The sequence below is a fragment of the Micrasema longulum genome, unplaced genomic scaffold, assembly GCF_059751315.1.
Source record: "Micrasema longulum isolate JH-2025_06_02 unplaced genomic scaffold, ASM5975131v1 h1tg000136l, whole genome shotgun sequence".
Classification (NCBI taxonomy): Eukaryota; Metazoa; Arthropoda; class Insecta; order Trichoptera; family Brachycentridae; genus Micrasema; species Micrasema longulum.
Window position 1 is genome coordinate 600,322 of NW_028277342.1, and position 17,541 is coordinate 617,862.

At 35.3% G+C, this 17,541-nt stretch overlaps 1 protein-coding gene across 3 annotated transcripts in view; it reads left to right on the forward strand.

Annotated features, from left to right (window-relative positions):
* LOC148284270 (dystrophin-like) overlaps positions 1-17,541 on the forward strand; it is a 404,658-nt gene that overhangs the window by 108,220 nt on the left and 278,897 nt on the right. For 2 of the 3 annotated variants that reach the window (XM_088242412.1, XM_088242413.1), the window contains 12 exons: positions 261-422; positions 1,087-1,215; positions 3,271-3,450; positions 4,448-5,062; positions 6,999-8,519; positions 8,689-9,366; positions 9,450-9,953; positions 10,029-10,175; positions 10,258-10,433; positions 10,510-10,666; positions 10,745-10,905; positions 12,021-12,180. In XM_088242412.1, coding sequence (XP_088098538.1) covers positions 261-422; positions 1,087-1,215; positions 3,271-3,450; positions 4,448-5,062; positions 6,999-8,519; positions 8,689-9,366; positions 9,450-9,953; positions 10,029-10,175; positions 10,258-10,433; positions 10,510-10,666; positions 10,745-10,905; positions 12,021-12,180 — 4,590 coding nt within the window. The remainder of the gene's footprint in view (positions 1-260; positions 423-1,086; positions 1,216-3,270; positions 3,451-4,447; positions 5,063-6,998; positions 8,520-8,688; positions 9,367-9,449; positions 9,954-10,028; positions 10,176-10,257; positions 10,434-10,509; positions 10,667-10,744; positions 10,906-12,020; positions 12,181-17,541) is intronic. The other variant, XM_088242414.1, reaches the window with a different exon arrangement.

A 17,541-nucleotide genomic window follows, 5' to 3' on the forward strand; every position in this document is an offset into this window, starting at 1 on the left:
ATCACCAGAAAGGGAGAGTTAAAATAATGAAACCGTTTTTCCAGAATTATTGTAGTTTGAAGCCTTTGTCGTGAAAACAGTTGAAATAATGCTAGTGTCTTGTCAACCATTTTACAATAAGGAAGGATGAATGGCTTATTCCTATTGTCAATCATCGCCACATAGATCTATTTCTTTTTCTTTATTAAATCACCCTTTGAATCAAATTCTTTCCACCTCTTTGAATGTTTGCATGACACTTGTATGCACTTGTCCACTAGGCGTCAACTCGCACACAGCTACTAGAGACATCTGTGAATGAGGCGACTAAGTACGAAGTGTCCATAGTGAACATTCAACAGTGGATACAGAACACCAATATGCGGCTGAACAATCGATTGGACAACGATTTGACTGCCCAGGACTTGCCAGAAGACCATCAGGTTTGTAATGCAGGGAATCTTATATAGTGAATGAATAAATTGATATAAAAAATTACCACGGGCTTTTGTTACTTAGTACATGTTGTGTGAGATTGTGTGATTAGAGTATTTTCACTAATCTGGAATAATGTAAAAAATATGTTTAATATTTAGAGGGGGTTTTTAAGATTCTAAGAACATAACTTTCTATGAATAAAAAATAAGTTTTCATAATTTTCAGATTTAAAAACCAGTACATACAAAACGGTTCAAAGTTGGCATCATGTCACTTTGATGTCACAAGTCATGCCCGCCGAGTGTGCATTTTCACAGTTTAGGCAAATCATCAAAAGAATTAAAATTTAATGTAATGAATTTAAAAAAATAATTTAAATACGCCTGCCTAACCAGTGAGGGACAAAATTTTGACAAAGATTATAATAATAGAGATTATTATAACTCTAGGTCACAGAGGTCTGAGGTTTTTTTTCCGCCGTCGACAACTTAATTCCCTACTGCAATGTTTTATAGTTTCTGGATGGGCTGAAACATAAGACTGAACATCTTATTTTCTATGTAACAATGACTCAAGTACTGAATTTTTTTAAATCATTGAATTGCCCCTGTCACAATTTAAAATTAAGATCCTAAGTTTTGTTAAATATACATTTTTTTTGTCATATAGAAACTAGCTGAGGAGTTTGAAACCCAGAGGTTGGCTCTGAAGGAAATGGAAGGTCAAGTAAAGGCTTACCAAGATGCTGGTAAACATGTCGCTGCTTCCAGATTAAAGGAGCAGTTAAATTTACTTCAGGTATTCATATTTTTAATATATCTCAATGAGAAGACGAAAGGGGAATTGATGCAGCCATAAAATATGCCAGTAACAAGAATGAAAACAAAAAAATTAAACTGGATTGTGGTCTTGTGGTATTGTCACGTGCTTCAGCAACAGAGATCTGAAGTTAGGATCTTGCTCGTATCATTTGATTTCCATCTTCTAGTGGTTATTTTCAGCTCTTTGAGTAAATCTTTCTGTGTCCAGGCGGATGAAATATTAAGTTCTGTGTGAGAAACAGAAACAGAACACTGGATGATTACTTTTGATTCAATGGCTCAACTCAACTCAATAAAAATCCTGAAAAAGGAAATCGAGTCGAGATAAGTCCGCCTTGTTTAGCGGTTGGCGCATTCGCCTACCTTACTGGAGGTCCTAGGTTCAATTCCTGGCAGGGTGGATGTGAAATATTTATTTTAAAGCTGGTTCAATACTGCAATGTTTCATAGCTTCTGGATGGGCTGAAACATAAGACTGATCATCTTACCTTCTATGTAACAAAAATGATCAAGAGGCGCTGCAATTGGAGTAACAATTCAGTGCCCTATCTACCACATGGTGCGGATAGGGAAATTATTAGGTAATGTAATGATTGACAAAAAGTAATTAAACCTGGAGAAAATAAAAATCTGAATCACTATGATACCTAACTATAGTCCTTAAAATATAGCTTGATTAGAATGACAGTTGTCAGCAAAAGCGACAACATAACTTTGTAGTAACGTCTAAAGAGTGATTTATGTTGACACACTCATTCATATCTGGTGAGTTAATTATTTTTTTTTAATACAATGCTTGACGTACAAATCAGCATAAATATATAAAATCAGCTTTAAAACTAAAAAAAAAAACAAAATAAACCTAATTATTAACGACGTTCTTACAAGGTTACATCATTTTGCAAAAACATTAGAGATGGGACAAATTTATCAATGTAAATTGATCTAATGAAAAAATAATTCATTTGATGTCAATGTCTTATTTTTTGGTGAATAATTGTATTAAACAACAGTATAGGCTTGTTTTTGCGTTTTTATATAAATTTTTGGAAAAAGAGTTTCATGTTTTCATGAAAAAACTGATAAAATCAATTTGATCGGTACATGATCAGTGATCGACTGATCAGTAATTTCCCATTACTATTTGGCAGCTGTCATTTTAATCAAGCTGTATTTTAGGGATTAAAGTTTTTTTTTTTAAATTGGTGTTAAATCACATTAAGTAATGGAATGGTAAATTTATAGGCAAAATATTTCTCATACTCCTGTCGATGAAGTTTTTTGTTCTGTAGCTAATGTCTTAATTTGTAGTGTGTGGGGTTTTTAATATTTTAATACCTGTTTGTACCTGTGCGCTAATCGGTACTATTATTAGTATAGTGTGTGTAGGGTTGCCACTCACTGCGGAAACTAAATATAGGAGAAACAACAAAAAAAATTGTGCAGATAAGATTTTGTAGGAAAAGACATTGTTTTCAAAGATTGAAAAAATATTCAGTAGGGGAATTTTCCTCTAAAGTACATTCACGGAGACTGGACTGCTGTACATGTGCGATCCACGAGCCCACTATGCGATATCACGTGATTGTCCCATTTCAGACCATGCAAAAAATTCACACGGCATGATAAAATAACATAGGGTGGGTTGATATTAATTTATTTAATGCCGGCAAACGCAACAACCAGTTCACCATGAGGCCGACTAATCTCTATTTCTGAAAGCAGCCTCTGAATAAAATTGTACAAAATAATATATTAAATGTTAACCCACACTTGTTTTATTGTGCCGTATGGATTTGGATGATACATGTGAAATGGGTTATTTTCTATTAAATATCATGCGCCTGGTTTATTTTAAAAAAATAAAATAATAAACTGACAGTATTCTGATTGTGGTCCCGTGATAGTATTATGAACTCTAGGTTAGAGGCCTGAGTTTCTCTTTTCGCCGTCGACAACTTAATTCCCTATGATTCGCACATTAATTAGTTCAAAAACTAGTATCTTACCGATGTAACACTTTCTTTTTCAGCAAAGCTTCACGAGTTTAGAGGGCCTCCTAGAATCCTTCACTGGAGGTGGTGGGGGAGGAATGGAAGCCAGACTAGCCCGAGCCTTGAGGGAGTTGAGAGCCGTCTACCGAGGATGTGATCTCTTGGAGTTAGCCGGAGCTGAACCTGAGGATGTAAGGGGACAGCTGAAACATTGCTTGGTGAGATAATATTCAATAAATAAAATTTGGTGATAGTTCATTGTAATTATTAAAGAAATTAAAGAGAGTTCTAATACTTTATACGAGACTATTACTTCGGTAATCAGTAAAGTGCCTCTGTCTGTATCCGAACAGATAAGGAATACAGTTCTGTGTGTGAAAAATAAAACCAGAATCCTGGACGAGTGCTTTCAGCTCAATGGCTACTCTCGGGTAAAAGTCTTAAATAAGAATATCGAATGGAGATAAGTTTGCTTCGTAGTGTATTGGTTTGTCTACCGTGCTTGAGGTCTCAGGTTCGATGCAAAAACATCAGTAGTCCCAGATACGCTATTTTAATATGTACTTTTATTGTCAAAATAAGAATTATTTTACACTGAAAGTTCTTTATAGATTGAGATTGTCTCCTTTGGTTCAAAAGCTATCATATGTTGAAAACACAATCACGAAATCTTGTTTCTTGGACATTTTTTTCGACTCCCGTGGTTTATCCTTTGAGGTACAGCTATATTGTACGGTCCCTTTTCTCATTTTATTTAGATTTTGAAAATCTTTACTCTTAAACATCTGGGTTTTAAACCTGTGTGGTTATGCAAATAATTACCCATTTATTGCTAATAAGATAATAAATATTTAAAGACTTGCTATGACTTTCACAATGATTGGTAAAATGATGTAAGTGTGCCGATGTAAGATAAATGTATTTTTGATTGCATTAAATTTAGCACATCCCAGGTGTGTAGGATTGTTCCGCTTGGTTGGTTTAATTGACTGTGTCACCAGCTCTGTGTGGGAGTGGAGAGGTATAGTTTAATTGAAGTATACCACGTGCTGTGTATTGAAATTTAACAATAAAGATTCTAGATAAATGTGTGTCAGTTCAATTTCTATCATGTCCCACATCACTATTCGGCATCAGTGAAAATTAAAAATTATGTTTTTGGTTTTATGTGTTTCAATTATTCTTATATTAATTTTGTGTTTTTGCACTTATCAGAGATTCTATCGAACACTGAGTGAAATGAAGTCGGAAGTTGAAACGGTTATCAAATCTGGGCGCAAAATGGTCGAAGATGAAGCCGTCGCTGATCCCCAATCATTTTCAAAGAAGATTGACACTCTGAAGGAGCTTTACAACAAGTTGGGCGCTCAGATTACGGAGTCAAAACAGATGCTGGAAAATGCTCTGATCACTTCGCGAGAAATACAAAATGACCTGCTGTCTCTCAACAAATGGCTCGACAGTCTGGTCGGGAGTATGGGAAAGCAAACACTCGAATTAGAAATGTCCAGAATGCAAGGGATCAAAGACAAACTTAATGCAAATTACAACGAGTTTGCTAAACAGTGCGACGCTATTTACTTGGAACCTCTTAAAGAGTCTATCGATAAAACAAATGAGCGATGGGAACTTTTGAAGCTCAACGGAATCCCAGAACTGGAAGAAAAAGATGTCGTCAAGTTTTTAAGCGATTTAGATAGCGGCAATTATGTAGATACGTTGTCAGTTGAAAAACTCAGAGCAATGAAAATTGAAATCGAGTGGAAGATAAAAAATGTTGACAAAGTGCAAGAAGCAGAAAAGTGGAACATCTTGCTAAAAAGGATTGAGGTAAGTGGGATATTTTGGTTAAATTTCACATAAAATAAATTTGTAATCTTTTCCACAATAAGGTTATGTGTATTTCACTTAGATCAGGGTAAAGATGTTTTGTCACAGTCATGCGCTTTTATGCACTCGCACACACCCGAACACAAACACCGATGGTGATTGGTTATTATTATATACCTAAAATAGAACCAAACTTTACGTGCGATCGACTTTTATTACGACATCACACATAAAAATATATTTTATTTAAAAAAATTTATTCAGATAAAAAAATAAAAGTCTCCATTATTACTACTAAATACAATTTTTTATATTAATTTAATACATATATTTACATTGACATTTCCCATTACGTAAAAGAAAAAAACAATTTTTGTGTACATAATGGGGAGTGACGTCTTACATTAGTATTTTTAGTATCACATATAAATTACAAAAATATAAAATAAAAAGTGTTTTCAATCAGTGCTACACAAAAAATGATAACAAAAATAACTTTTCACTTCTTTCTTAAATATGTTGTATTCTTGACTGCACTTTTTATTTCCTTTGTTCATATCATTAAAGAATAAATTTCCTCTGTAAGTATAATAATGTTGTGCTGTAGTTGTTTTAATTTTGGAATTAAGATGGTACCAGTTGTTCTAGGTCGCGTACTTACGTTTTGTGACTCGTATATACTCACTGAACATTTTTTGTTGTTCATATTTAAATTTATTTCAACAGAGAGGGAAAACATTTTTGAGAAGGGAATATGGAAGTCTAGGCATTTACAGGGCTTGTAAATGCCTGTAAATGCCTAGACTTCCGTATTCCCTTCTCAAAAATGTTTTCCCTCTCTGTTGAAATAAATTTAAATATGATCAACTCCCTAGGGAGGAAATCCAGCCAGTCTGCAAGCATTTGGGCATAATCAAACATTTTTTGTTGTGTTGGCTTTTTTATTTCATTGTTCAATATTACCTGAATGCATTTTTGTTAAACGCGATTTATGTTATGTTGTTGAAAAATACAAAATGTCGTAACTACGTTACATCAACTTTTTCTGTGAGATTATATGCTTTTGAACACTGCCACAATAAATTGTTGAATTTCATACAAATTTAACAGAATAACCCTTTAATTGAGTTTACTATTAATTAATCACTATTGTAAGCTTTTATAATATGTATTATCCCGCTGTTTATGTTTTAATAGATGTGTAAGAAACCCATGTTACTGTGCCCTGTGAATATTCACCTAAAATGTGTTCTCATATAATAACATGTATCATACTCTGATCCCTGTTAGAATTATCCATTTATATTGTGTGTATCTACATGTGTGGTGCTGGTGAGACTGAAGCTTTACCATCTTTTCAAATGCTTACATATGTATGAAAAAAAAATTCAATGGAAATCTTCAAGGTAAAGGTCTATCTATCTGGTTTTCTACATTTTTGGTTTCCTTCGCTTTATATTATATACAAATTTATGATAGTTGTTTGCACAATTCAAACAGGTCTTTTCAATTATATAGACACAATAATAACATTTCCGTACATCGCTAAACCTCAATTTTCTTTCATTATTGCTTACCTTATGGCTTTTAGTTGACAAAATTAATATAAAAATATGGCGGCATTTTTGTCATTGTTCTTTTGAAGCTTTTCAAATTGTGTTGTTTTATAAATGATTGTAGCATTCATTTTGATGGTAACATAATATAATTCGCAAAACTAATACATTAATAAATACTGTCACACTCTATTTGTTACATTGGTGTACATTTTTAATTAGTTAATCAACAAATTTCAAATTGCATACTGAAATTCTGTAAAAAGATGTGTTGCTTAAATTTGAACATGAATAAATATCAGCTTATCATTTAAAACCAATGCTTTTGCTAACATAAATCTAAATCAAGCTAAGGATAAACTCAGACCTTATATTTACAGAAAGTTCTTCCCAAGATAGAGGGAGATGTAGTTATTCGGGAAGATATCTCGTTAAACGAATTTGTACAAGAATTACCCGAATTTTCTGACAATTCCAACGAAAGTACCAAAGAAGAACAAACAGCCAAACCGAAAGTCGATTATGAAATTGTACATATAAGTGATACAATAAAAAGACGTCTCGAGTCCACAAGTACAGTACCCGATTTGGTACAAACCACCACTGAAAAAGTCAAAGGAAATAAGTCTAAAATCCCTTTGGCACTTAAAAGTCCTGTTCCCATACGTAAGGAATTTGTAAAAACTAATAAATCTGATAATACCGCAGTCTCTAAGCATGTAACTGAACAAGATGAACAAGATTCTAAGCCTGCTAACAGCAATTCGCAGGAAAATCATAAAATAGCAGATACATTTAATTTATCTGATGACAGTGCATTGTTTTCACAAATATCTGGGAATACTCTAGTAGTAAATACACCAACACAAATTAAACCCGTAAAACAGAATCTGTGCCACATGGTTGAGGTAAAGGAAAGTGAAATATTCAAGTCCTCTGTAAACAGCGTGGAACCCATGGAGGTTTATCCGTCTGCATCAGTTGAAACTGCTATGCAGTATGGTCCCAACAGTGTCGAAATGGTTGAAATCATCGATACAGAGACAGAATCACCGGCAGATTCTGATGTAGAAGAAAGGCAGAATAGTGTAGTCAATAGTCAAGATGGTCTTTCGGAGTGGGCTGCAAAACAAATTTCCAAACTTGATTCTACTACTAGAATGTCACCCGTTCGACCTGTTAACGAACAGTCTCCTGAAATCGGTCAGCAGACCTTTATTGTGGAAGTTAGTAAAATTGAGGAAGCATCCAAACCTTTGATTGGAATATTGAAAAGGAGAAAGAGTTCAAATGACAGCGAGAATGATGTTGACATGAAGTTAGCGAAACCGAACCAAGACTCCCCGCTGAAAGTCGTAACGGTTCAAGAAATATATTCAGAATCTAATGGAAAGTTTCCATCCACTCCTCCATCAACTCCTTCTGTTGAAGTTCCATTTGATCAAAATCCATTACTTGCTGATTTAGAGAATATTCTTTCTCAATTAGAGCATGATGATATTACATCGTGTTTGAAAGACAAGGGTTCTTTTGCAGAGTACCTGATTTTAGATGAATCACCCAAGGTAGAAGATGGTGGACCTGAAAAAATATCTATAAGTTATGACAGGGTCGATAACCCATCAAGTGGTATGTGCATCCAAAAGCAAACGATTACCAAAGAAGTCACTGTAAAAAAGCCTGCTGGAGTAAGTATTGGGGGTACTTCAGTAGCTAGAATAGTACGGAAATCCTCTGGTATTGGCAGTTCAGTCACCACTGAGGAAGAAAATGAAAGCTTTTATGGTTCAGATAAAGAAATGGATGATCCTGTTGTGTTTTCTGATGATGAAGAAGATATGACTTTATCCCCTCAAGAATCACTGTCCGATCCAAAGAATTTCTCCAGCATCGTAGATAAGGTACATGTTATTCTAAGTTTTTACATTTTTTGTGAATGTGATTTTATAAGGGTTAAGTAACATGGTTATTTAAGGGATTTCTTCATTACGATATCCTTTTATTTTAGTTTTATTGTCACCGTGCGGTTATATTTTACTGATTTTTTTGTCACAACTTCTTTGATTTTAGGATAAAATAAATGTTCCCAGTGAGGCTTCTAAAAATCCTCTATGTACTTCAACACCTATAAAACTAGTAGGGGAGAAACCAGATGTGTGTAACATTTCTATAAATCCTAGTTCTGACCAGGTTACAGTTGTGGCTCTTTCTCCGAAAATGACGACTAAACCTTTTTCTTACGATAACAAACTGCCAAGCTCTCCGAAAGAGCAGCCCAAATCTCCGGGCACGAAGCAATTGTCCTCGCCTATTTTCGAAACTAAACTTAGATTGCCAGAAAAGAAATCACCCGCAGCTCCCCCTAGTCCACTGCCAAAACCTAAATATAAAGCTCCGGGAGTTCCTCTTAGTCCAATAGCCAAAACTAAGTCTTTTATTCCAATAAGCAAAGAGAGAATACAGGCAAAACCATCTGGTAATTCATCTATTACCGATAAGTCACCATCTCCATCAGTTTCTATGGAGTCACCACTTACCCCCTCACATACTGAGGGGCCTCCTAAATGGGTACCATCATCACCAGTATCTCCCAGGGAGTCAGAAATGAAGAAAATATTTGGTTCTGATTGTGACGACGAACTTGTACAGTTTGAACTAGAAGCTGTTCAAATGATGAGGCGAATGGACGTAATGCTAATAACTGTTGGAGGAGTTGATAATGAAAGAGATCCTGGTAAAAGGCTGGAGGTAAATATTGAATTAATGCATGGTTTCATTTGATCTGTTATGTTATCAAGTGATTGGATTAATTTTTTATTCTTAATTTATAGATTTTAAAGAGTGAACTCGGAAGCCTGGCTCCTGATGCAGCATCACTGATATCTCGCGGAGACAGTTTAGTTTACACAAAACATAAAATAAACCCGTCTATGGCCGATCATCTGCAAACAAAATATCAAGACAAGTTAAGAAACAAGTGGTCAAAAGTGATGTCTGAAATTGAAACCAAGAGAAATATTGCTAGAAAAGCTGAAGATGATCTAAAAGAGTTTTACTCACTTAGAAATGACCTTCAAAATTGGTTGAATGAGATTCATACGGAATTACAGTACGCTAACAATTACAATTACCCATCAGAATCTTTAAGAGAGGAATTCAAGTCTAAGGAACGTGATGTAATAAAGTTGAATGATATTGCAAAAGAATTGAAACTGCAGAAAGTTGGCTTCCAAGATCAGAATCTGGGGGATGTAAATAATGACTGGATCAAGGTTGCGGAAGTGTATGCAACAATTTGTGCTCCTTCCAAGGATAAAGAGAAACATGCCAAAAATGTAAGTTACAGTTTTTTTTTAAGAAGTTCTTTGAAAAGTTCTTCTGTAAATCAATGAATATTTTTGTGATTTTAGGAAGCTATTGCACAGAAAGGATCAGAATTTGTTACAAAGATAAATAAAGTGAGAGAAGCTGTTTCAACTATCTCCCGGCAACTACATTCTCATCCTTTGAATGGTCTGGATTATGACGAATTCCCACAACAGGAAGACTCGTTACTAGTAAGATCTTAGTTCTCATATTAAAAAATACATGCATCAATTTAAACATTGAAGTTACCTGATATTTAAAATTATTTTACAGAAAGTAAAGGAGTCTCTCGTTACATGTCGTCCATCTGTGGAAGAAATCGACCGTGAAAGTGGAGCCATTGTTAAAAAATGTAAAAAAGAACAAACTGACCAAATAAAAAGAGTTTTAGACAAGTTGAAGGAGGAATGGACTACGGTCAACAAAGCCTTAAAAGAAAGGAATGAGAGGTATGTAAAAAATTCAACTCAAGCGATCTATTTATTTGTTGGTATGTGTGATCCTGGCTAAATTATTTTTTGTCAGATGGAGAAAATCCCAAACATCGTGGGTAGGACTTTACACAAATTTGGAACAGTTTGGCGAATGGTTAGATCAAGCTGATCGAATGGCCCTTGATATGAGTAAAGATGGACAACCGCTCAAAGACATGAAGCAAAAACAGAAGGATTTGGAAAAACAGGTAAGTGACATTCGAACAGATAGTCCTCAAGTATTGGAACCAGTTGTCATGTATTCATATTTTGACTAATTGTTTAAGGTTGCAAGGAAAGAAGGGCAGTTCAATGTCATTAGCACAGCAAGTAAAGACATTATAGGAAAATGTTCTCCACCATTGTCAATTGATATAAAAGAACAAGTAGAAATCTTGAAAGAGAGATGGTTGCAGTTGACAAACAAAATGAACGTGATCAGAGACAGGTAATTTATGTATTTCGCATTTGTTAATACAAATTTACTTTTTAATGTTTGCATTGCACAGATAAAATTTGCAAATAATGACACTGAAATGGGGCACTGAGATCCATAGAAGCTTAAGCCATATTTTATCCTAGTTAGATGAAAAAAATTTGTACCAGAAAAACATTAACTGCCAAATTTGTATGATTTAGTAGTTAACATAATTTATTGATGGTCTTGAGCGCCCACAAGGGGGCGTTAACGCCTACTTTGAGATAGACTGATTTAGGTGTATCACTTACGCACTGTAACACTCACCATTCTGTCTATATTAAACTGTTCCATCTTTCTCTTTGCATTGAATCCAGCATTGACTACAAATAATGTTTTGAGTATGTCCAAATGTTTGCAGACTGGCTGGATTTCCTCCCTAGGGGGTTATTTAGATCTAAATTTGTTGCAATAGATAGGGAAAACATTTTTGAGCAGGGAATATGAAAGTCTAGGCATTTACAGGGCTAATGATCAGTCATTGGCTGGTTTGAGTGGCTACTTTACACACTGTGTGACATTCACCATTCTGCCACAAACATCCACATTTCCCCAACTCTTCCATCTGTTGACTTTTGTGAAGTAAAAGAGCTGAAACCTTTATCATGCGGGTGAGATTCATCCCGCTGAACCAATTTATTCACCTACTAGGCAACGTCTGAAAACAATTTTCCAATTTGTATAGTTCTTCTTTTACCAGTTAGTTTTTCAACAATGTTTTGAGTATGTCCAAATGTTTGGAGTGTGTCCAAATGTTTGCAGACTGGCTGAATTTACTCCCTAAGGAATCATTTAGAAGAGAATGTTACACAGTGTGTAAAATGGCTACTTAAACCAGCCAATGACAGGTCGTAAGCCCTGTAAATGCCTAGACTTCCATATTCCCTTCTCAAAAATGTTTTCCCTCTCTGTTGCAACAAATTTTGACTGCAAACATTAAAATATACTTCAAATTTTAAATTGAATTATCCTAGTTGAAATTATTTGAAAATTATATGAAATGTTTGGATTTGAGTGAAATTAAATAATGTCGGTCCTAACATCGGTCCCTGTGGTACCCCAACTGAGTTTTTTTCTTATTGCAGAATATCTGGCCAAGATGCAGCTCACCTGATGAAAGAAGGGGCATCCAATTGGCTGCAGAGTACCCACAATTGTTTACAGCAGGTGGAAGCTTTGCTCCAAGGTTCCACTGCCAACCCGTCTGATGATACTTCTCTTGCTATTCGACTCAGTCTTGTCAAGGTAATAATATCACTTGATTATGCGGTTTGTATAAGGAAATATTCAGAAGATGTTTGTTCTAGAGAGTGCTTCGCATGTCCAATTTTTAAGATTCACTAAAATATCCATAATTTTGAAGATTCAAAAAACGAATTTATTTATTAAAATGTTTTCAACCGCATTTAAGGGAGAAACAGTAAGCTACCCAGCACGTGTGAGTTAGGTATTTCATACGACGCATAAAAACACGTTTTTTGAAGGTAGATGTAACAACAATACCTCAAATGACGCGACATCCGCCAGGCTCCAATGTTTATCTCAGGCCGTAGAAGACAAGTTTGTGTTTAACAGAAAATAAAATTGTTCACTCGGTTCACAACCTAATAATGTTAATTAATGACTGCATACGCCGAGAGTACCTGGAGGACCTATTAGAGGACGTGCGCTGCTCATCATATGTTGACTTTAAAAGAGCCGCACAAGACAGGGAGGAATGGAGGAGAAGAATGAAAGTAATTGCTGCCAGCCAATCCCAGGATTGGCACCGGAGAAGAAGAAGTATTAATTGAAGACCCGTATGGATATTAATTAATTTACATTTACATTTTTGTATCTATTTTGTTTTACTATTTTATTTTCTCTCGCATATGTTCGGAAACATAAAAGAAATTGCTATTTGGCAATAAGCCCGCCAATGTAGAAATATTTATGTTCAAGAAGTTTTTTTTTTTTTTTTTTTTTTTTTTTTTTATATGCCTCCACTCGTTTGCGAGTGATTTTGGCTCTTAGAAACAAGAATAAGAAATTTAAAGAATATACGCTTCAGTGAACGACAAAAAAAAAAACCCATACCCCCACGAAAATATATAATATAATGTGAGGTAGTTAAAGTCAGTATGAAAGAGTTATGTGACAATAAAATATTATTACTGTATAAAGTAAACGTAAACATAAAATGACATTTTGGGCCAAAAGTAAAGAGGGACATTCAATTAGACTTATTAATTAAATTATGCAAATAATATTTAACAAATTCAAATATTTTTATTATTTGTCCTTAAGAATTTAGTCAGAAGTAAATAAGTATCCAAATCATTCTGGGCTAGTAAAAATTTTACGTTAAGAGGGAACGTATTATATTCTTCACATATATTTTGAAGGAATTCGCTTCTTTCGTAGAGGGGACAGTCAAAAAACAGATGATCTAATGTCTCATCGTCATTTTCACAAGGACACATTGCCGAAGTAAAGACACCTATTCTCGATAAATGCGAGGCAACGAGACAATGTCCTATTCTCATTCTTGATATTAAAGAGATGTTCAATTTTGATTGCTTTTCGATTTCAAACCATGGTGTAATGGGGATGGAGCATTGAATACTCTTATAAAACAACCCAGTCGAGGAATTCTGCCAGAAAATTGTCCACTCAGATCTGATTTTATTAATTATAGTTGGTACACAATCATCAGTAGGACGACTAAAGGAGTGCGGGATGCTTCCATGAAGGCATGCTTCCTTTGCTAGGTGATCAACTCTTTCATTTCCAGAAATTCCGATATGCGAAGGAATCCAACATAAGGTCACCTTGAAATTTCTCTCGAACGCAAAAAATATAAGATATTTCATTTCACAAATTAGTCCATCATTACTACCATAAATTCCAGATTTCAACTTTTTGATCAAACTTAGGGAATCAGTAAATATTATTGACATAGGAATCTCAAGGTGTATAACTTCCATTAAAGCCTCTTTTAGTGCAATGCACTCGGCAGTAAAAACTGAGGAATCGGAAGGCAGTATGAATAGTCTATTTAATTGAAAAGTTGGAATATAAAATGCCGCACCACAACCTTGGGCTGTTTTAGATCCATCAGTAAATATAAATGTGGAACCAGGCCATTTTTCTTCTATATTCGCCAAGAATGTTTGGTTATTACCTTGGTGATTCAATCGAGCAAATGATTTATCAATACTTATATGTTCTTCTATTTGAGAGGAAAATATTAGTGCTTTAAATGGAGTAGAAAATATTGGCAAGTTGTCCCTGGGGTAAATTGTAAATACTGACTGAATATACTGCATGGACGAACACAATAAAGGAATAGATCTGCGAGCGTTTGTTTCATTTGTCATCTTTTGAGTTAGAATTGACAAGGATTTTATCAAAGGATGATCCTCAAATTCAATTCGTTTCAAAACAAATTTTATTGCAAGATATTTCCTGCGCAGCAACAATGGCATTTCACCAGTTTCTACCTGTAGAGATACAATAGGTGAGGACCTCATCGCTCCTAAAATTAAACGTAAACTCTTTGACTGAATTTGGTCTAATTTTTTTAATTGGTATTTTGGCAAAGGGTCAAAAAAATAACTGCCATAATCGAGATGACTACGAATCAATGCTTTATACAACATTTTTAAGGTCGACGGGTGAGCCCCCCACCACACTCGAGACACGGCTCGAAGAATGTTAAGGTTCCTCTCGCACTTTGCGACAACCTCTTCTATGTGTATATTCCATGATAATTTCCTATGGATAGTCATACCCAAGAATTTCACTGACTGCTTAATTGGGATCGGTATTTCCTGAAGTTTGATGCATATATCCGGTATTTTATGTTTATTGGAAAATATTACTAATTGACTTTTTGAGGGAGCAACTTCTAAATGATTACTGCTCAGCCACAACTCTAGATAATGCATTATTGTCTCCATTTCGATCGCACCCTGCGTTATGTTTTTATGGTGGAGATAAATAACAAAATCGTCAGCATATTGTAAAATTTTACTCATACTTGGGAGGGAACTATGTAGGTCTATAGTATATATGTTAAACAGCAAAGGGCTAAGAACTGAGCCTTGTGGTAGGCCCTTATAAACAGTACGCATAATCTTACCAGTAGGGGTTTCAACTACTAGCTCTCTCTGGGAAAGCATATTGAATATTATACGTGATAATTTTTTTGGAATACCTGACGTACAAAGCTTACTTTCCAGAAAAGGGAGGTTAACGTTGTCATATGCACTTGCTATGTCTACAAAACACGCAATAGTGCACATTTGTGATGTCTTTGCAGATTGTATATCCACGTATAGTAAAGCAATGTTATCTAGACAAGACTTTGCTTTCCTGAAGCCGAACTGAGTGTAGGGAAGGAGGCGTTCAGTTTCAACATGCCATTCTACTCGAGCCTTTATCATGTATTCTAGAATTTTCAGCATACAACAAGATAACGCAATAGGGCGATATGAAGAGCCTTTTGATGAACACTTACCAGGTTTCAAAATTGGAATAATAAGTTGTTGTCTCCATTTTATTGGGACCACAGAAGAATCGAGAATATTATTATATAATTTGAGAAGTTCAACGCGAAAGGAATGTGGGAAGTGTCTTATCATTTGATAAGAAATAAGATCTATACCAGGAGTAGAGTCTCGTGCATGACTGATAGCTAAAGACATTTCTTCCAGAGTAAATCTCTGAGAAAGCCAACTTGGTGACACAACTTTTTGTGCTTCCGAAAATACTTCACATTCTTGAGGAACGTACGGGGGAGCTAGTTTATTTACAAAATCTTCAATCCAATCAGTAGAAGAGCTAGAAAATGATGATAAGCACCCTTTGAATCGACGTACAGCACTCCAAATTTGAGAAACAGGTGTTTCTGGTGAGAGTGAGGAACAAAACTCACGCCAACCTTGACGTTTTTTGCGCTGAAGAGTTCTTTTAGCTAATGCTTGAAGTCTCTTCAGTTCTAAAAAATTACCCAAAGACATGTTATACCTATACTCACGCATCGCTTTTTTCCTATCAGAAACTATTGAAGTACACTCATCATCCCACCATGGGGGACACTTAACTTGCTTACGTTTTGCCGTTTTCTTTGGGATAAGTTTATCTGCAACTGAGTACACTTCATTAGTTATAAATGATAGCATTGAGTTTGTATCTTCGAGTTCAAAAAAAGGAAAGCTAGCCGCTTCCAAGGCAGTTTCAAAATCTTTCCAATCAACCTGTCTCAGATCGTAATCTCTTGGCTGTCGGTTCAGATAAATTGAGTGTAAGGTTCGTTCGAAAGCAAGAATAATTGGAAAATGGTCACTTGAGTGTGAGTCGTCTAAAACCGACCATTTAATTAATCCCGCTAAGTCCGACGTGCAAATAGATAGGTCGACTGCGTTTTGATTCTGTGTGGGGGGGCAAGACGGGTAGGTGACCCATCGTTAATTATGCATAAGTTAAGGCTATTCGTAAAGTCTAAGATAGCTCTACCACTAGAATCTGAAGAATTACATCCCCATGAAATTGAATGTGCGTTAAAATCCCCCAAAAGAATAGACGAAGATGAGAGCTTTGTAGTAATAGAATCGAAGTACGAACTATCAAAATGCATTTTTGGAGGGATATATATAGAAACAAAAGAGATTCCCGATATATCTATTGCAACAACTTGGTAATTTATGTGTGTTGGTATGGTGATGTGAGTGAACGGAATTTCTGATTTGATCAATAATGCTGTTCCCCCTCTACCATCAAGACGATCGTGTCGAACCGTCTTATAGCCAGGGATATTAAAAGTGAAATTTGGTGGAAGCCATGTTTCTGAAATTGCAGCTATGTCAACATTATGTTCTTGAAGTAATTATATAATTTCGGATTTGTTTGAAACAGCACTTCTGCTGTTCCATTGTAAAATAGTAAATTGTTTTGAGTTAAGTATCCACTTCACCGCCATTTTTAATATTATGAATTAGAGAGTTAATTATAGGTATAAATGAAGCAGCGTTGGACGGTTGATATGAATTAGGATTTGATATCAAAGTAAGTAGAAGTTTAGCAATAGAATCAATTAGACTAGAAATATTTGATGGAACAAGTTCTGATGATGTTGAATTCGATGAATTGTTTTGGGAATAAGCATTATTTTGAAGAGCACAGCCATCCGCAGGATTGGACGCCTGTCCATTCCGATAAGAGAGAAGTGATTCATGTTCCTTTGAATTCCATGCCTGAACATGTCTTGGATTTACAGCAGTAGACTTTATAGGAGGCGAAACCATTGTGATGGGAGTTGAAACGCGTTTAATATTTTTGGAAGTTTTTTCCGCATAGCTAATGGCAGATGTGGGATGTAAATTGGAAGCTTCCTTGTACGTCACATTACCAGCGGCCATTGTATGCTTTATATTCTTTTGTCGAGTCAGTTCTGGGCATGAAAAACTAGAGGCACTGTGCGAGCCATTGCAATTTACGCATTTAATGTTTTCAGTCTGGCATACTTCTCCGAGGTGAGATTCCCCACATTTGTAACACCTAGGGATCGATCGGCATTGTGTTTTCGTGTGGCCAAAGCGGCAACATTGAAAACATAAAATAGTT